Source organism: Mus caroli, chromosome 3, assembly GCF_900094665.2.
Source record: "Mus caroli chromosome 3, CAROLI_EIJ_v1.1, whole genome shotgun sequence".
NCBI lineage: Eukaryota > Metazoa > Chordata > Mammalia > Rodentia > Muridae > Mus > Mus caroli.
The window spans coordinates 29,586,253-29,606,982 of record NC_034572.1 but is presented as its reverse complement, the minus strand read 5'-3'; the positions used below and the strand labels follow the sequence as shown (position 1 = coordinate 29,606,982).

The 20,730-nt window shown below is 43.8% G+C and overlaps 1 protein-coding gene across 9 annotated transcripts in view; it reads right to left on the bottom strand.

Annotated features, from left to right (window-relative positions):
- The window catches only part of LOC115030650, a 575,682-nt gene that overhangs the window by 1,859 nt on the left and 553,093 nt on the right, over nucleotides 1–20,730 (bottom strand). For 2 of the 9 annotated variants that reach the window (XR_003836256.1, XR_003836255.1), the window contains exons 3-4: nucleotides 10,552–10,851; nucleotides 8,182–8,529 (exon numbers count right to left, since the gene is read on the bottom strand). Coding sequence is in view for 4 of the 9 variants with exons in the window: in XM_029475596.1 (XP_029331456.1) it covers nucleotides 10,800–10,851 (52 nt within the window). In the remaining 5 variants the exon portion in view is untranslated. Of the gene's footprint in view, nucleotides 1–8,165; nucleotides 8,530–10,551; nucleotides 10,852–20,730 lie in introns of those variants that run through there. The other 7 variants (XM_029475599.1, XM_029475595.1, XM_029475598.1 and 4 more) reach the window with 7 other exon arrangements.

Here is a 20,730-nt window from a genome sequence, read left to right as displayed (position 1 = left end):
AAAAAAAAAAAAGGGGGCGGGGGGAAGATGCCATACATCCATGGACGGTAACAACAACAATAACAACAAAATCCCCAAATGATGAGAACAACAAAGGATGAAGTGAGTCTCCCTGTATCATCAGTACCGTATTAGACGGCCTCCCTGAAATATGGCAAAGTAAGAGCAAGCATGTAACAAAGTCTCACTTGCTTTTTGAGACCCAGTCTCACTGTGCTTCCCTGGCTGACCTGGCACTCACTATGTAGTTTAGGCCCTGCCTTGATTTCACAGAGACCCACTTGCCTCTGCCTCTAAAGTGCTAGAAATAAGGGCATATACCACTGTGCCTGGCCCTCAACTATTTTAATACCTCTCTTCTGCTTCTCTTCTATCTATCTTCCTATCTCTCTACCTACCTACCTATCCACCTACCTATCTCTTTATCTGTTTACCTCTCATTTATCTAGTCATTTATTCATCAATCTTTTGTGGACCTACTGGTCTCTATCACATATTAATCAGTCTATATCTAGCATCTACCTATTGATATTTATATATGTGTGTATATTTGCCTGCCATCTATATATCTATCTCTATTATCTACATGTGTATACATATCTTTGTATCTATCATCTATGTCCATCTATCATATATAATCTATGTCTCTTTCTCTCTTTCTCTCTCTCTCTGTCTATCTATCTATCTATCTATCTATCTATCTATCTATCTATCTATCTAGGGTTCAAACCATACCTTAATCTTTCTGAGCTACATACTTCTGGGGAATTGATAACACTCTCTTTCTCTTATTTTCCACATGTCATACTCAATATTCAAGTATGCTTCTTGAAATGTCTGAACTGTTGTCTGTGTCAAAGTCAAGTTTGATATGGCACTGGGCATTCCTGATGCTGAACAGCTGTTGTAGTTACCAAGGAAAGCCTTACAAACAACTGCCCCTTACATAGGTTCTGGGGGCTAAGTAAGGGCTTTGCTTTTTTGTCTAAGTAAGCATTTGTTGATATCTCTTGAGTGTAGGAAACATGACTTTTCCCTGTTTTATTTCTTCTTCTTGTTGTTGTTTCAATGGAACTTACATAACACCTTGCTCTCTGAGTCCTCAAAAGTTTTGTCTTCTGACTAAAAGGAGTCTGTGAGTCAAAACCTCTTAGGGCCCAGCCAAGCACACGGCTCTGAGCCAAGCAAGTAGCATTGATTCTAAACATACTTCTGGACCAATCTTAGTCAGCAGTAACTCACTAGTGACCTGTCCTACTCAATCAGCTGTGGGCAGGAGTAGTGTTTCCTTCCAAGACCTGCAGCGTATCTTCATGATAAGCCTCAGACTTCATTTTGAGTTGTTGTTGAAATCGATTTCAACCCAGTTTTTCTATTTGAGTGGGTCTCAGGCATTAGTTATGAGTTAGTTTCTACTGACTTAAGATTTCATGGTCAGAGCCGGGTGTGTTGGTGCATGCCTGTCATTAGAACAGTGGGAATGAGAGACAGGAGGAAGGCAGGAAGATCAGATGTTAAAATCATCCCCTACACAGGGCATTTGAAAGACCAACCTGAGCTACAGGAGACGTCAACTCAAAGGCAAAGGAAGGAAGGAAGGAAGGAAGGAAGGAAGGAAGGAAGGAAGGAAGGAAGGAAGGAAAAAGAGGAAAAGAAAGGAGCAATACGCCATGAAAAGAACCTTTCCCTCCTGTCTTACTTTACATCACTCAAAACTTTTGTATTTGTTGACTAATTTGATGATCACAGGGCAGTTCTGGAGCTTCTGACACGTGCTTATAAGGTTTTTACTTCCCACTCCTGTCTTTCAGTCTATTTGTGCCAGGTATAGTGGTGAATGCCCAATATGTCTGCACTTAGGAGATGGAGACAAAAAGATAACAAGTTCTACATTAGTCTTCGCTGCAGGAGGCCCTGTCTTAAAGAGCAAAACAAGGTAGCTAGTGAGGAGAGGGTCACAGGGCCCCATCCCTGCCTGAGGATCTTGGATAGTTAATGGAGGCTAGAAGATGAGGTGTGTGCCCTTGATACTCACAGGACACTGGATGGGTGACTCTGGGACTGGATCTACTTTCCTAGCCAGGGAGCATAGACAGTACTGTTATATAATCACATGTAAATGCTATATAGCAAAGAGTGGAAGGATGAGCCAAAAGATCAGGGAGTTTGCTGTGAGATTGAGTCTCCTCGTAACATCAGATGCTACACCCATCAAGACTCACCAACATGACCACCCAAACCCAATCTGAACAAGGATGACATCAATGAACATGCCAAACTGCAAGGGGCAGAGCTCATGCGGTCTCAGCCCCACACAAACAACTACAGGCACCCAAGGAAAGCTGGTAGCGGGAGAGGTAGCCTTCCCCAAGGAGGAGCACAGTGGTTCACATCAGTTCATTGCCCAATTGCCAAACGGTCAGCCCTGAACATGTAGATACAAAAATAACTGTACAGACCCAACAGGCTGTACTTAGGAAGATATATGTATATACATACACAGTTGCAGTAACAAATAGAAAAGATTTGAAAGAGAGAGGAGAGGGACATATGAAGGGTTTGGAGGGCAGAAAGGGGAGGAGAAAAATGTTGTAATTAAATTATAATCTCGCCGGGCGTGGTGGCACACACCTTTAATCCCAACACTCGGGAGGTAGAGGCAGGCGGATTTCTGAGTTCGAGGCCAGCTTGGTCTACAGAGTTCCAGGACAGCCAAGGCTATACAGAGAAACCCTGTCTCGACACCCCCCCTCCAAATAAAATAAAATAAATAGTAATCTCAAAAAAAGTGCTATATAGCAATTTGATTACTTTCTTTTCGGACTTGATTTCTAAAACTGACTTAGGAAGATTATAAAGATATCAGAAGAAACTGGCAAGATTTGTAACACTGACCGACAACGACTGAGAACCCGTGCTTTGTCATCTGGGAGAGCCTTCTGACTAGTCATTCGCCCAAACGGAGGGAAGGTTTTGTTGTGCATTCCTGGGACCCAAACTGTCCCGAGTGTGTGCGTGTGTGTGAGTGTCTATTTCCTGACTAAATAAAGCCGGGTCTCTAACCTCCTGGACAAGTGCTCTATCACTGACAACACACCCCTCATACAGACACAAGTTTCCCGCACTTTTTTAAAAGTTCACACAGGCTAGTGAGAGAGCAGAAACACAAAGAAAGATAAGAGTTCAAGGTCAGCTTGGTTAAAGATAGAGACTCTATCTCAGACAAACAAACAAAATGACTAAGGATAGGCAGGGTAGAACAAACCTGTGACTTGGTAGGTGGAGGCTGAGCTGTATAAAGTAAGGTGCCAACTTGGACTGGACAAATTTTGTTTCTATCTGACCTCCGGGGAGTGGATAAAACCAAGAAGAATCAAACATTGGCATCATTTTGTCTGTCTTTTTGTTTTGTTTTTCAAGATAGGGTTTCCCTGTATAGCCTTGGCTATCCTGGAACTCATTTTGTAGCCCACGCTAGCTGAGAGAGAACTCAGAGATCTGCCTTCCTCGGCCTCTCGTGTGCTGGGATTAAGGGGTTGTGCAGCCACTACCTCACTTGATTTTTATGTTTAGAAAGGGCTAAATTAGCACAAGCAAACAAAACCTATGACCCCCGTAGCATTCTGCAAGCTATCTATCTATCTATCTATCTATCTATCTATCTATCTATCTATCTATCTATCTATCTAGACAGGATCTCACTATGTAGCTCAGGCTAGAATCGCACTGTAGACCAGGATGACTCTGAGTTCCTACTATGTCCTAAGTGCTTGATTAAAGGCACGTAACTTCATGCAGGGCACTGCAGACTTTTTAAAGATGAGGACCAAAACTCCAAGAACAAAGGTAGAAAATAATTTTGTTTCTTCAATCTTGCCAAGCTATTAAAAGATAGAAGTACATAAAAACTAAAGGGTGGGACATGGCACAGTGGGTAGGGTGCTCACTTATAAAGACTGAAGCTGGGAGCCCTTAATCCCCTGGACCCCCTCAAAAAAAGAGAAAGAAAAAGAAATTCCGGGTTTGATATCCAGCACAGAATTAAGCCAGGAGACTGTGAAGTAGAGACATAAGGATCAGCAAGAAGCTCTGGGTTAAGTTTGGCTAAGTAGTGAGTTGTTGATAGACAGGAAGTTCTAGGTCAGCTGTAGCTACATGAGACCTTGTCCCTGAAAGAGAAATAAATAAATAAATAAATAAATAAATAAATAAATAAATAAAATCCATCAATGGGCACAGAGGTGAAAAAGTTTGTGTCGCATGGTCAAGGCCTGGGTTTGATCAGAACAGCAAAGGAAACCTGTATCGTCATTTAATTACAAAAAACTGTCTTGAGCTCTCAACAAGTGTTTTTAAAATCATATACAACAGAAAGGGGCAGATTTCTGGGAATTCAAGGCCAGCATGGTCTGTATACAGAGTTTCAGGCCAGTGAGGGATACATAGTGACAGTGTGTCTCAATCAATCATCAATCAATCAAGATATTTCATTAGAAATCACATATAGCTGGGCAGTGGTGGTGCACGCCTTTAATCCCAACACTTGGCAGGTGGATTCCTGAGTTTGAGGCCATCCTGGTCTACAAAGTGCCTCTGCCTCTCAAGTGCTGGGATTAAAGGCATGTGCCACCATGCCCGGCTTCTTTCTTCCTTCCTTCCTTCCTTCCTTCCTTCCTTTCTTCCTTTCTTCCTTTCTTTCTTTCTTTCTTTCTTTCTTTCTTTCTTTCTTTCTTTCTTTCTTTCTTTCTTTCTTTCTTTCTTTCTTTCCTTCCTTCCTTCCTTCTTTCTTTTTTCTTTCTTTCTTTCTTTCTTTCTTTCTTTCTTTCTTTCTTTCTTTCTTTCTTTCCTTTCTTTCCTTTCTTTCTTTCCTCTTTATCATCAGCCCATGTCTTCTAATTTTTTGTTTTTAGTCTAAAAGATATAAAAAACTTGCTACTCTTTAAATCAAAATGTTGATAGTGAGGAACAGAGAACCCACAGATTATGAAAAGCCCATCTTTGTGTTTTGACCATTGAGTTATACAGTCCACATTGGTGGCTGGGGCTCAGCTCATGGTGCTGTTTGGCGTGCACAGAGAAGCTCTGTCTCCACCTCAGGTGCTATAGAGAGCAGGTGTGGTGACAGATGCTGGTGTCCCAAAGCTTGAGAAGCAGATGCAGAAGACTGGAAGTCTAAGGTCAACCTTATCGAGTTCAAAGCCAACCTGGACTACATGAGACCCCATCTAAAAATAACAATAAAAATGTAAAAAAAAAATTAATCTAAGTTAATGCCATTGTTAAACAAGATTCATGATAGGGTTTTCCCCAATGTCATGTTAGGGTGTCAAACAAAACGAGGAGTCAAAGTTATTCCAGAGCCAGCAAGAGGGCTCCGTGAGGAAAGGTGATTGCTGCTAAGTCTCACAAGGTAAATTCAATCTCTGGGATCCACATGGCAGAGGTAAGCAGCTCCCACAAGTTCTTCTGTAACTTCCCTATGTTCCATGGCATGGGCTTGTCCAAACACGTGCCTGTGCACCCATGGGTGCACAACCATCCTCACACCTACACAAGCATCTACACACACATACATCTTTAATATACATGTAAAAACAATGAAACTTAAAGTATTCTGTAAGCTATATAGTATATTCCATAGAAAGAGAACTCTCCTTCCCCCTCCCCCCTCCTCCCCTCCCCCTCCCCCTCCTTCTTCTTTCCGGATTATACTGTGCAACTGTGCTGTCCTCGAACTCACTGCATAGACTGGACTTGCCTTAAACTCATAGAGACCTGTCTGCCCTCCACCTCAGGAGTGCTATGATTCAAGGAATATTCCACCATGCCATCATGCCTGGACTCCATGGGGAAACAAAAGGAAATAATAATTGTATTTAATTGGGAAATTGATTTATGTAAGATCCTATCCCTATTATTTCATCCCACATCTGAGTACAGGGGCCCCTTGACCTATCTAACTGTCTACAGGTCCACTGCTAGAAGGACATTATCCCTGTGAGATCTGTGCTTTGCTGGGGAACAATGGCATCATCAGGACATGCTTAAGACAAAGAAGTGTGTCATGAGGGTGAAGAGGAAACAGAGAGATGCTCTTTATTGCACTCTGAATCCATCTATTTAAGATGAATCACTGTTCTCTCGGCTAAGCTGTTGTCATGTCTAACTTTTCTCCAGTAGAAAATAATCTACACTTCCAACTAAGTTATTCATGGTCCAGTTTGTTCTCAGAACACTATAATAGGCTTTGTGGAGATAAGTTTTATAATAGGGATTTAATGGAGTGAGAAGCCTAGTAAGGCCCAGGCCTTGGAGCAGAAAGTGTGTGTAGAGCACTCCCCTCCCAGTCAGGATATTCAGTCTCACTTAGAATTTTCACAAAAGAATCAGATGGAAAGGCATGGCAGCTGTTTCCTATGGGGAAGGAACTTGCCATTTGCAGAGCTGGCAAAGAGGGAATCGCAAATAGGGATGAGGGGGGAGCTCAGTGGGGGTCAAGGCAGAGCCCTTCTGGGCCTCTTTCAGGGAGTGGCCTGGACCACTGCTCTCTCAGGAAAAGTGATATTTGAGTGATGTATTCTGAAAAATAAAAGGGTGTGTGTGTGTGTGTGTGTGTGTGTGTGTGTGCGCACATACACACATGAGCACACACAAATAGAATCACAAGGGTATATGAGCATGCATGCTCTGCACAGCTTGCACACGCAGAATCACAAGTGTATATACACCTTGGTGTTGTTTCCCAGACTTTAAACTGTTGACAACTTGTAACTCTGCAGAGAGAAGCTGTTACATTTTGTCTTTTCTCACTTCTTCTTCTTCTTCTTCTTCTTCTTCTTCTTCTTCTTCTTCTTCTTCTTCTTCTTCTTCTTCTTCTTCTTCTTCTCCTTCTTCTTCTTCTTCAGCTGTGAGTGATGTGATTTTCCTTATTTACAAAGTTTCTCTACTTTGTATCCAAATGGAGGCTATAAGTCATTTGCTTTACAAAGTAGCAAGGGAGTGAGGCCGACAATTCCATCCTCAGTCCCCACTGCTTAGATTTCTTTGTCCAGACAAGGCAGCACTGTCAAAATTTCCCCTTTAAAATATTTCAAAACTGGCATGGACTTTACCACTTTAACAATGCTACAAGTTCTTTGCTTATTAATGAATTTTAATAATTAGCTTCCTTCTCTAGCACATGATACTCGTGCTTTGTCTAGTTCCTTGAAGATCTTTCTATCTTATTTGCATATTTGTAGCAAAAGATATAGGAGAGTAACTGTTGGTTTTATTATTTACATGAAACTGATTTTATTCCCGTAGGGACTGAATCAGACACAAGGGCACTTATAACTTTTGAAAGCAGAGTTCCTTGTTTTGCTGTGAGCTTTAATGATTTCTGGGGCTGACAACCCTCACTTGCCTGTTCAAGTGTTTATACTGTCCCAAATAACACTCAGCAAATGCTGTCGTCTCTGGCTAAATCCTTACTTAGGGTGCATGCTATGCCTCTGTGAGACAGGGTCAGGAGGTCAGAATTGATTTTGGAGGCCACCTGGAGAGTCTAGGCCATGAACTGACTCAAAAAATTTCTCTCCGTGCCAGAGTGGAGCACCTCCCACGGTCAGATCTGGCCTGACACTCCAACCGCAGGACTGCCATTGCTTGGGCTCAGGGAGAGGGCAGAGTTGTCGACCCCAAGACCTGACCTCTTCAAACTTCAGGAGAATTTTTTTGGCAGTTACCACGGTGACTGGATACTCTAAAGGCTTAGCCTTCTTACTGAATGGAGCAGGGGAAAAAAAAAAGGAAGAAATATGTTAAAACCTACCTCACAGAGATGTGTATCACAGTTAATGTTTTTTAAAAGAACAAGAAAGACACCTTTGATTTGTTTATACTTTGGATGTTGATAAAGGCCTAAAAGATGCCCTTCCAAACGGAAAAGTTTGATGTTTGAAGCAGATACTGTTTTTATGTTTGTTTCGTGTCTTTTTTCCCCTCTTTCTTCCTATTTTTTTAGGTCATATTGTTGACAACATACGAATGAGGCACAAGCAAATCTTTTTACACAACGTGATTGTCTTTGTAATATTGCCCTTCTCCTCTCAGAATAATCGGCTTTGAAATAAGACCCAGAATAAATTCTACCTATCGGAGGAAATCACCAAACAAAAATGTTTACTTCAAAAACAGGCTCAGGGTAGTTTTCCCCCTGGACTGAAGAGTCTTCATTGTACCTTCCTTGAAATAATAAAATTAGGGGGGAAACCCCCAAAAGACTTGTTATTACATACTTTATCTTGTAACAAATGACTTCACAAAAATAATATGTACGTTAAAGACAACACCCAGGGCTGAAGAGGTGGCTCAACCAATCAGGACCATTGGCTGCTCGTTCAGAGGACCCAGGTTCAAATTCCCAATAACCACATAGCAGCTCACACCTGTCTGTAACTGAAGTCCCAGGGAATGCCATGCTCTCTTCTGACTTCCATGAACACCAGGCATGCACATGGTACACAGTCATGTGTGTAGACAAAAGACCTAGACATATAAAAATTAAAATAAAAAAAAATCTAGAAATTCTTTACACATAACAAAGAATACACAGAGGGAAAAAGTACTTTATTTTAGAACAAAATAAATACCGAAGCTTTTAAAACCTTCAAATGCTCATTCCAAATACCAATGTCAATACCAAATAAGACCTGTTATAAAGTGCCAGACAATGAAAATACTCAGTTTCAAACTGTCCCCCACTCCCACCCCACCCCCTTTGGAGATAGGGTTTCTCTGTATAACCCTGGCAGTCCTGTCCTCACTCTGTAGACCAGGCTTGCCTTGAACTCAGAAATCCATCTGCTTCTGCCTCCCAAGTGCTGAGAGTAAAGGCGTGCACCAACACTGCCTGGCTCAGTTTCAATTCTTTATAGCAAACGCAGACACATTAGAAAAACTGCTACTTAACTTTTGGTCACAGGTTATAACACAAGATTTCTTAAAATAGATCCTGGGTGCAATATGAAATGAAATGAAAATCAAAATAAGTTTTGTTGTTGTTGTTGTTGTTGTTTTGTTTGTTTTTAAGGTTGGAAGGCTAAGAATGACAGGCCCTAGTGGTAAGGACCTGGGTTTGAGCCTCAGCCCTCTCTATACAACACTGCCAATGGCAAACCAAGTACAGAGCTGAACAACTACTTCTGTGAAATGAAACCATAGACTTTCAATGCTGTGGCTGCTCTGGTCCACCCTTACTTTTCTCATCCATCACTGCATCTGAGGAATCGGCAAGGCCCCCTCCCTCCTCCAGGTCTTGTATGCTTGATGTGTGCCCGTTCATTTGTGCTGGTGTTTAGGAAAACTCCTTCGGTAACACACCATCAAGCACTGCAGAAGGGAGGGTTGCCAGGCATTTAAAGAAGCATTGGCTATATAATAAAAGCTGTGTCTTTGGTCTAGATATCATTTCTCTGCTGGAAATGACAGCACCTTTGCTCCCAGATCAAGGCCACCCTCTGCTATATCAGGAGTTCAAGGCCAGCTTAGAATATATGAGAGCCTGATTGGGGTAAACATATATCATTTCATATCGATTCTGAGCCTCCCTCAAAAGATGAATTATAGAAATGTAAAGTGACACAGAAGTGACAGGTAAGTGTTCTAAGCGGATCTTGAAGGTCCTTTCTACTGTGACCTATTTTTACTGTTTTATAATCACCACAGGCTTTCTGGAATAGAATGCACATAAATCTATGTATTCACATAGTGGTGTGTGTGTGTGTGTGTGTGTGTTAAACATGAAGTCTCTCTAATCTGTACCCCTGAGTGTCCTGGAATTCAATATATAGACCTGGATAGACTTGAACTCGTTGCCTGTGTCTACCTTGCAAGTGCTGGGATTAAAGGCATGAGCCACCATAACTGGCTAAGTCATCTTTTTTGTTTTGGTTTTTTCGAAACAGTGTTTCTCTGTATAGTCCCGGCTGTCTTGGAACTCACTTTGTAGACCAGGCTGGCCTCAAACTCAGAAATCCGCCTGCCTCTGCCTCCCAAGTGCTGGGATTAAAGGCATGCGCCACCACTGCCCGGCTAAATTGTCTTTTTAAAAGATAACCTGTTTTCAGTTTGCTGTGGGTTTTGTTGGTTGGTTTGAGATAAGGTTTCTCTGTATAGCCCTGGTTGACCTGGAACTCACTCTGTAGACCAGGCGGGTCCTGAACTCAGAGACCTACTTGCCTCTGCTTCCCAAGGACTGGAATTAAAAGGTGTGTGCCATTATGCCCAAATGGTAATTTGTTTTCTTTGAAACTCTCCAGTGGTCCAGGCTGACCTTAGTCTTGAGACTTTCCTGTTTGATCTGTTCTAGGCTGAGACTACAGGCATGTATTACTGATTAATTGGTCTGAATTTTAAAATTAATTTTTAAAAATAATTCAGGAATCATTTCTCTGTTTCTGTCTCTGTCTCTGTCTGCCTGTCTCTGCCTGTCTCTGCCTCTGTCTCTCTCTCTTCCTTTCTCTCTCCTTTTGTTCAGTATAGCCACAGAAGGATAGAGCTCAAGCTGACCTTGTTCTGTTACCAAATACATGTTGCCAAGCTCTTCCAGAGCGAATGTGGTTCTCCACTGTGTGAGCTGCTAAAACCATGGTGCCACCCATCATCTGGGATGAACTCACATGGTCCTTCTAGCGCAGGGGACCTCCTGATGACCTTCTTACAGGATTCAGGGATGACAAACCAGGAGGATCCAGCAAATGGAAAATGAGGTCTTTCTTAGCTGCACAAGAGATGTCTGAACTCTCAGACCAAAGCCATCAGCCAGATTCTCTTAAGCGGATTGAGGAGAGTACAATTTCTAGGTTCGATCTGAAAAAAAAAAAAAAAAAAAAAAAAGAAAAAAAACTTATTCCCAAGACCCTCCAGTTAGCTTCTTCAGTTGTCAGACCCCTTCCCCCCAGCCCCAGCCCCCATTTTCCAGTTTCCTTCCTTTTTTTCTCTGATGACCTTGAACTTCAGAATCCTCCGCATCCACTTCTCAAGTGTTGGTTTATTTTGTGCTGGAGATCCAGCCCAGAACTTCTTGCACTCTAGAAAAGCATTTTCCCAACTGAGCTATACCCCAGCCCTCAATTTTTCATTTTGTGTATAAACATTTATGCAATGATACGGATATTTTTTTAGCAGCTCATCAAGCTGAATGTTCCCTGATGCTGAAGATCTCCAAGCGTGTTGTGCTCTGCAGCACACACTAAAACCTACAGATAAATTTATAGTTGCAAAGTCTGAACTCCAGAGGCCCCAATGGCTAGAATCCACTCTTAGACCTAGCTTGGCCCTGCAGACCTGCTCAACTTCCTTACAGAACAGGGAATTTCGACCAGCAACGTCCGCTGGAGTCCTTCAGGTACCAAAGGCAAAACCACTTAGCTGACTCTTCCTGGAACAACCGGAGTGGAGTCTCCATGAACCCAGGTGTAAAGAAACAAACTCCAGAGCCTTGAGAAGCTTCCCAGCTCCCAGGAGGTGTGTTGTATAAACCACAGTGAGGTCATGGTGCTCAAATTATTTCTCTAATTTCCTTCCCTGAGTTGTTATGGCCAATAACATTGACCTACGAATTTTAATTGATGTCAAACAGAAGGGTTGCCAGCCTTCAGTTTATCTCCCCTACCAGTGGCAGGAAAGACTGCCCAAATAGCCTGGAGCTATGTGACCCAGGATGGCTGACTTGTCGCTTTATTGCTGATCCATTTGACTCTAGCTTTGCTGTCTGTCTTCAGAACCCAAGAACCTTGAAAAGAGAGTTAAACTAATCCTCCCCTTCCTACCTCTGGCTGCCACCTGTGGCTGCCTTCGGATGTGAGTCTTACCTTAGTCTCTGTGGAGTGGCCCCATTTTATTCTTACTCATTACTTTTGGGGAGAATTTCTCCTCTCTCTCTCTCTCTCTTTCTCTCTCTCTCTCACATCTAACTTAGATCATGATTTAATTCTGAAAAATCTCCAGGGGACCCCAGAGGAGAAACGAGTGAGGGGAAAGATGACTACTTCTCATTTCTTTCCTCCTCCTCCTGCCTCCTCTTTTTCTTTTGATAGGGTCTGATGCACAGCAGCCTGGCCTGGGACTCACTATGCTGGTGAGAATGAACCTTAGCGTCTGATTCTCCTGCCTCCTTTTCCCCAGTGCTGAGTTTACATGTGTGCACCTCTACGTTCAGTGGGGCTGGGGTTGTAGCTGAGCTGGTGGAAGGCTTCCCTAACGTGTCAAGGTTCCAGTTCAATCCTTTACTGCGTATACTAGGTATGGTGACACATGCCTGTATCCCAGTACTCAGGAGGTGGGGGCAAGAGGATCAGAAGTTCAAGGTTATTCTCAGCTATATAGTGAGTTCTAGGCCAGCCTGGACTACAAGAAGCCCTGTCTTAAAATCAAATGGAAACAAGAAGCAGATTTCAGAGCTGGGCAGAGAGAAGAATGTGGGCAAGGCTTGTGGAAGTGAGAAGTGGGAATATTCCTTCTGGGCGTGCTTCCGATCAGGGGTGAAGCCAGTGGAGGAAAGAGCTGATGGCCTAGCCCATACCCTGTCCTAGGAGATGATCCTTTCTTTCCTCTTGACGCATCCATCCATGGTCCTGTTCTTTGAAGGTGTTCGGTATGGGCAACTTAACCAGTCTGTTGCAAAACACCCACACCTGGAAAAGCCTCCCTCTGCATCCTTCACAGGCCTTGGGGAAACTCTTAGAGATGGGATGTCTCTTATTATAACGCACTGATAGCATCGATCACATACATACACCACATACCCCTCCCCTTCTCCTTCCCTCTTCCCCCTCTCTGGTGCCCTTCCTCCAGCTAAATAGCTCTTCCTTTTGCTTTTGAGTAATGCAAAACCAGATTCCACACCAGGGAAAAACTTGTCAGTTTGTTTTTTCTCTCCCTAGTATCCATTCAGGTTCATGTCTGAAAACAGAGTTACTGGGCCAACAAGATGGTTCATTGGGAGTACTCAGTTCTGCAACAGTACTCAGGGAGGACTTAGAACTACCCGGGTGATGGGTGAATGGAAGTGAGACATCACCCGTCCCCACCAACCATGCACTCAGAAACACAAACATACACATACATACTCACACACATGCATGTATCTTTCTATACCTCACTATCAAGCATAGCCCGACCACAGAGGTGATGGGACTGTGAACGGCCCTGGAGAAGAGAGGAGCCAGGCCATCAGAACTCACACGACTTATACAGAGATATGATGAAATGGTTCAAGCGGCTCCTCCTTCTGCTAGCCTGGGCCTTGTCTCTGTAAGGAACAGTGCCAAGGATGCTTCTCTCAACCACAGGTTTTGTTCTCTGTAGCCTAGGCTGGCCTTCAACTTGAGCTTCTGAGCCTTGTGTTAAATCTTCAGAGTCCCAGGCATATGCTGCCATGTCTGGTTTATGTAGGAAATCCAGGCTTTCCAGCATGCTAGGAAAACACTCTACCAAATGAGCTACATCCCTAGCCCCTTAGGACATCTAGTTTTAATCCCAAAATACAAGTGTCGGAGAGTGAGACATCAGGAAAAGTTACTGCTGGCAATGAATCAGGCTGACAAGTGGCAGGTGACGTGGCTGCAGCAAGCTGGATGGCTTTCAGCAACAAACACAGTGATGCAAGCAGATCCATATGATGAGGCAGGCAAGCTGCAGACCCTGGCCCAGGCCACAGTTTCCCAGTTGTGCTCTGATCAGCACAGACCATCGGGGTACCTGCCAGCCAGCTCTCTAGCAGCCTCCACCAATTGCTCGGGTTACCTAGTGATTCCACAGTTCCAACAGGGCTGCTCTCTGCTCCACCTGCGTTTCTGCTTTCTAAGCATACGGGTCCATGTCCTTCGCATCCTTGACCTTCAAATTTTTCTTGACCCGGTGTTTTTGTTTGTTTGTTTGAAGTCCTGGGGTTTTGGGATTCACTGGACTTCCACTGAGATGAGTGTGCTTGCTGGTGCCTTACCATAGAGAAAATAATGCACAAGATGAAAAATAGTATTTTCCTCTATGGCTACATCGGAAGAATACTTGAGTATCAAGTTATTTAAGAACTAAATATGAGCCAGGCGTGGTGGCGCACGCCTTTAATCCCAGCACTTGGGAGGTAGAGACAGGTGGATTTCTGAGTTCAAAGCCAGCCTGGTCTACAAAGTGAGTTCCAGGACAGCCAGGGCTATACAGAGAAACCCTGTTTCGAAAAACCAAAAAAAAAAAAAAAAACCAAAAACAAAAACAAAAAAAAAAACCAAAAAACAAAAAACAACTAAATATGAGTTTGAAGATTTTTCAGAGCAATGTGTGTTTGGTGCCTTCATCCCAGCCTCCACCCATCTTATGCTGCTATCGGCTGCTCTCATTGCGCATGCTCACAAATCTAGACTCACCTTCAAACATCTACAATGACCTCACTTGTGGTTTCTTACCAAAAAAAAAAAAACCAAAACAACTTTATTTTCGTGTGTGTGTGTGTGTGTGTGTGTGCACACACATTACACATGTGCAATACTGGTGCCCCACGGAGGGCAGAAAGCATCAGATTCTCTAGAGCTAAGAGTTATAGGTAGTTGTAAACTGCTTGACATGGGTGCTAGGAACGGAATTTAGGTCCTCTACAAGAGCAGCAAGTCCTCTTAACTGCTGAGCCACCTCTCTGCCTCCTTAATATAAGATATGATTTCTTTTAAGGCTGATGCATCCGATGGTCGATCATAAGCATTCAAAGGCAGCAGCCAGTCCCACCCCTCCTCTGAGGGTTGAGTTAGTTATAAAAGTTCAGGCTGAGAATCGAATTCCCCTTTGCGCTTTCTTGAGCTCGAATTTCATTTTCCACACTTTGATTAAGGCACAGCACTCAGAGTTCAGAATCACCTTGCTAAACTGGACTCTCCTCTCTTCTCAGTTCTGTGAGCGCTCTGAACAACATTGTCATAAAATCAATAGGAAAACCTCAGCTGTCACAGATCCTAAGCAACTCCTAGCCACAGAAATAACACGAACTGGCATTTCCCAAGTTGGGAAATGTGCTGTTTGCAGATGTATCCAACCGGCTTTAAATTTCCTGATCGCTGGGAGTGCAGAGGCCTGCCCCCACTGAGCAACCGAGATGCCCGGTGCCCGAATCCGCTTTCCTCCTGGTTAGAGACCAGGTGTTCCCTTTCTTCTTTCAGAAACAACCACAGGAGCCAGCACAGCATATTGAGATGTGGGACTCAGAGCTATTTCTAAGCTCTTCTAAGTTGGCTTTCGTAGAATTTATAACAGGATTTCAAATTAGGTATTTCTTTTTCTTTCCTGAACCAATGGGGGAAAAATTTTGGATTTGGATTTAAAAGTAGAATTCAGAAACTAAGCACCGAACAGTTCCAAAGCCAGCCTGCAGGGCCACTGCCAGGGTACTGCAGCATTTAAATCCTGCAACTCCAAAAACAAGGGCACAGTTTGAATCCCCTTTGTCCCAACTTCCCCACTGCTGGAGACGTGTGCAGCCTTGCTGCAGTTTGCCTCATGAAGGAAGGAAGGCTAGCATGCCACTCAGAGAAGAAGAGGAACCCATGACTGGACCAAGTGTTATCAGTGACATGGTGTTTTCTACTCGGCTCAGTGACTTTTTTCATGGGAAACCATTTAAAAACGTGTTACCAGATGCACCTACTCTAGAATACATCCTACAGAAAACATGTTAACTCTCCCCAAAACTTTGCTAAGAGGGCATGTTTTCTGACGGCTAAGTGGCACACCACAAATTATTTACACACTGTAGGTAAAAATACCCTTGAGAATTCTGTCAGTCTGTGCAGCAAATAACACAGTGGCCCTGTCCCTGCATCAAACTATCCATGTGAGTAAACAAACCTATGCAGAAGAAAGCTAGAGGTAGCTGGACAACGGTGGCACACACCTTTAATCTGTGCATTCCAATAGCATAGGCAGGTGGATCTCCTATGAGTTTGAGACTAGTCTGGTCTACAGAGGGAGTTTCAGGACAGCCAGAGCTACACAGAGAAACCATGTCTGGAAAACCAAAACCAACCAACCAACCAACCAACCAACCAAACAAACAAACAAACAAATAAAAAAGAAAGCCAGGGGGAGATCGGACAGTAACAGGCCAAGTGACACAGCTTATCGTTTTATAGCATGAATGTGTGACACTTGTCATTGCTACACCTCGGCTGTTGGAGTCTGTGTTTCCTACATCTACCATCATTAGGATCTGTGGTTGGACAATGAAACACCCCACTTCTAATTTGCTCAGCCTTCTGGAGTCAAGGTTGGTATGCTGCACCCACTTAGCTCTGAAAGAAAATAGAACAACCAGGGATTCTGCAAAAGGCCAGGCTTTCTAATCAGCCTCATTTTACAGGCACTTGGAAGCCACCTGACACATTCCAATTAGTCTTTTGAGACGGGCTCAGGCCCAGGCTAGCTTTGAACTTGTGCCTCCTATGTACTGAGATTGCAGATATGCACCATATACACCCAGTTTATGCTGGGCTGGAAACGGAACCGGATGCTTTGCGCATGTCCGAGCGGCACTCTGTCAGACTCTGTCTTTGGCAACTGTGCTGGAGGACTGTGAACACAGCAGAGTTCATCCATGATCATGATCCACACACAGGCTTTTCGAGAACAGCAATGGGGACGGAAGGGACAAAGCCCGCGCAGGTACCAAGTCACTATTTCAAAAACAAGTGTCACCAGTGAAAGTGGGACAGCAGAAGTCAGGACCAGGAACATCATGCCAGATGTGGTCGGCCAACTCTGATGTTTATGGAGACAGCTAACTGGACATTTGATCAGTTTGTTAGCCTTTCTTGTCATTATAGGAAATGACTAAATAGCATCCCACCCAGAGGCTGCTGGGTGGGATGGGATGCTTCCAAGACTGTCCTATCCTTTCCTCTTAAGTTCAATACAGTGTCTTCCTTGTAGCCAAGGCTGGCCTCCAACATTCAATGTTTATCATCTGTCTCTCACCTCCTAAATTCCAAACCAATGGTATAAAGCATTACACTTAATGAAGAGACCCCCCTAGACCCTCATAAGCGTCTGGCTACCTGCACGTGCCTTCTACGGCAGTCCCCTAAGCTTTGGCTTAGTTAAGTTTTACAGACATATCTGAGTCTACATTGATCTGTCTAAATGGCCCACAGTATATGCCAATTCTGAAACACTGTCTCTTCTAGAATCCCTTATCTAAGCAAGGCCCTACAAAAGGCTAACTTCCAACCCTGAAATATACTCATAGTACAAAAATTATTGCTTTGGCAATAACCTACATGAAGTTCCAAGCTTATAAATCTGAAATCCTGTGGTTCTATTCACTAGATGGGCACCCAGATATGACATTCCCCTGTAGACTCAAGTTCTAAGCCAATGGCATAGAATCTGGCCCTGGGAGCCCAGATCCTTGGGGACTCAAGAAGAAGGAAAAGTTTCAATGTCCACTTGCCTGAGTTGCTCCATTCCCCTGTCCTGGCCTCCCAGATTTCTCTGTGTATCCCTGGCTGTTTTGAACTTACTTTGTTGATCAAGCTGGCCTCAAACTCACAGACATCCACCGGTCTCTGCCTCCCAGGTGCTGGGATTAAAGGAATGCACTAGCATGTCAGGCCTGAGTTACTACATTTCTTAAAGACTCCAGAATCTCAACCTCTTTTTGCTTTCTCTCTGTCTCTGTGTCTATCTCTGTGCCTCTGTCTCTGTCTCTGTCCTCTCTCCTCTTGTTGGTAACCAAGAAAATACATCTTAAAAGGAATTCTTCCATATACATGTTAGTAAGAACAGACATATCGAGCTATCTCTCCTGGGAAGTAGGAGCACTTGTTGGTCTCGGGGTTAGGGGTGGAGTTTGGGAAATTCGACCTCTGCCTGCCCTTGCAAGTTGTGGGGTTGTAGATTGGCAGCAGCTCTGTGGAGGCAGGGCCAGGGATAGCAGGGGTCAGTGAGGTTGAGAAGTATTCAAATGTAAATTTACACCTGAAAAGACAGAATGGAGTCACCCACTTGGGGGGTGATTTGAGTTTCTTGTGAAAACACGCCCTGAGTGCTTCCTCGGGAAAGATGAAAGTTGCAGTGGAGGGGAACAGTCTAGGAGTGATGGAGCCGGAAGAAAGAATGGAGCAGGGCAGCTTTGATGAGCAAAAGAAACGGGTTCAGCCACCGGTTGTAAATCTATTTCCAACTTTCCCTTTTTCAGTGCAGTTTTGAGATTCAATAGCATGGTGGTATTTCTGCCTTACTAAATATTTGGAGGTTGTCTATGAAATCAAGAATATGCAAATGAAGAATCGGGCTACTTTCCCCCCCCTGACGTTTGAACGGGGTTTCCTCGATGTGTAATAGTTTTGTTCTTTAACGATTGCTACCTACCCTGCTTAGTGGAATCCCCAAAGCAAGAGAGAGAGAGAGAGAGAGAGAGAGAGAGAGAGAGAGAGAGAGAGAAACTTCCACATTCCAACACTGCCTTAAACCTCAAATGACAGTAAAAGGTTCATTCAGACCCCAGGACCACACTGAGGCATTAATTAGGCTGATGAAATCCATGGAAATGTATGGATTCAGCATAATCAAGTTTCCACCGCAGACTACCGTTTAGGAATACGTGAGCAGCTGGGAGAATAGACAGTACTGTTAGAGTTAAGTCATGCATGTAATTGAGTATATTTAACATAACCATTTTAATGACCAGTGATTAAAAGTGCATCTTACTTAAATGGTATATCCTCTGCAATTTCTTCATATCAACTCGATAATGTTCTCAGAAGGAAAAGGGGGATACAAATTTCTAAACAAGATTTTTTTTTTTTTGAGTTTGGAAGAAAAAGGCCAGAAAATGAAGTGAGAGGGGAATAAAGAGACTCGTGCAAAAACAGCCTTATCAGCGTGCTATAGAGTAGTCACTTTTGTGCATCTCGTGCTTAGTTCAAATAAGGCAGTAGGGATATATAAGCAAATAATATATAAATATTTTTTCTTAAAGATGGAAATGTGATGGCGTCCATCTGTGTGTGCATGTGTGTTTGCTAGCCCTTCAGCTAATTTCCTCAAATGCTAAAATTCTTCTGATTTTTGAAGAGCTTTCCTAGGTATCTGGGAACTTCACACTTCTGATTCTTCCAACCTGTAGGGTTGGCTGATGTGAATGGAACCTGCCTCTAGGAAGAGGGGAGAACTCACAAACAGAAGCACCCAGACATGACTGCCTGTAAGCAAACAGTCTGGAAATCTGGAAAGTGTGTGTGTGTGTGAACTTTTTAAACCAAGGAGGGGCCTGAACCTTCAGCACACATGAGCTTAGAGACAGAGTCCGCTCTGTTCCATTCACAGAGACCAGGCCAGATAAATGGGGGCTTCCTGGGACCGTGCACAAGCCAGCCCAGTTACTTTTGTTATATGTTCTCAGCTTTTGTGCTCAAAAAGCAAAAACCCGCCAATGACTATGCCCAGGAAAGACAGAGGAAGATGCAGGTGTGTAGCTAGGAGTGTGTAAGTCACATGAAGAGCACACACCCATTCAGGCTCCATTAAAAGTGGGAGTTTGACCGGGCTATCCAGCTCCCAAAAGCCGTCTTTTCACCTCTCTTTCACTCGCCCCCATTCCCACAGAGAGACAATCTATTCTCCTGTTGAAAAGGAAGGCCACAGAGGGCCACATTGCTCAGAATGCCTGGAAGTCTTGCTGACACTTTTACTAGCCCAAGAGGAGGGCACTGAGAGAAGTGTTCAAGCACAAAAAAAGACATTGGCGCATCTGGATAAAATAAAAACTAGTTTTAAAGGGAAATCATTTGGAGTCTCTCTTCTACCAGGTAACAAGTCTTCTTTGGTTTGGGGGAATGTGCCCTCTCTGAGGCATAGTCTTGCCCTCAATGTGCAGTCTATAGTACTTAGAGCACAGGAGTAGTGCCAGGGCAGTCTGAGCACAAGAATCTGAGCCTTGAAAGCATCTTTTCCTTCTGGCTATGGTGGCACTTAAATGATAATGTGGGCAGTCAAGCTGGGAGATTTATATCTTTTGGAAAGTAGGGCAAGCCAGATGGTAATAGCGTCATTAACACACAAACTTGGGACGGGGGTGGGGGAGTGGGGGGACGGGCGAGTGAAGCTTGAAATCAGAGAGGAGCTCAGGAGAACAAAGGGGGCTGCTGTGAAGAGCCCCCCATCCCCCTGCTGGCCAGAGCTAGGGGGCTGCTGTGAAGAGCCCCTCCATCCCCCCTGCTGGCCAGAGCTAGGAGCCCCTAGGTACTGGGGGGGATCTGTTCTTGTCCAGAATTGGATAATAAACAGTGGCGTTCCCCATCTTTCAGTGTGATTTAGTACAGAAAAAACTTTTCCAGTAGACAAACTTAACAGTCATTCACAGGTAGCCCTTCGTGCTCTGAAGTGGCAGGAGTGGGCCTTTAATTCAGATGTGTGCCCCTCACACTGGTGTGATAAGCCCTGCAACTGTTGACACTCTAAGAAATCGAAGTTCTGCTTAGTGTAAGTTTCAGACAAAAGTTCGCCTTCCTCCCCTTATGTAAACACGGTAGGCAAACAAGACAGGTTCAGAAGCAGCTCTTTTTTTTTTTTTTTTTTTTTTAATTTTGGAGTTGGGTTTTGGTGCCAAGGTGTTGGAAGGGGCTGTGGCAAACAACGGGTTTTACTTTGGAAAACTTTGACGTTTGAATCCAAAGAGCAGAGAAGATACTAGGACCGTATTAA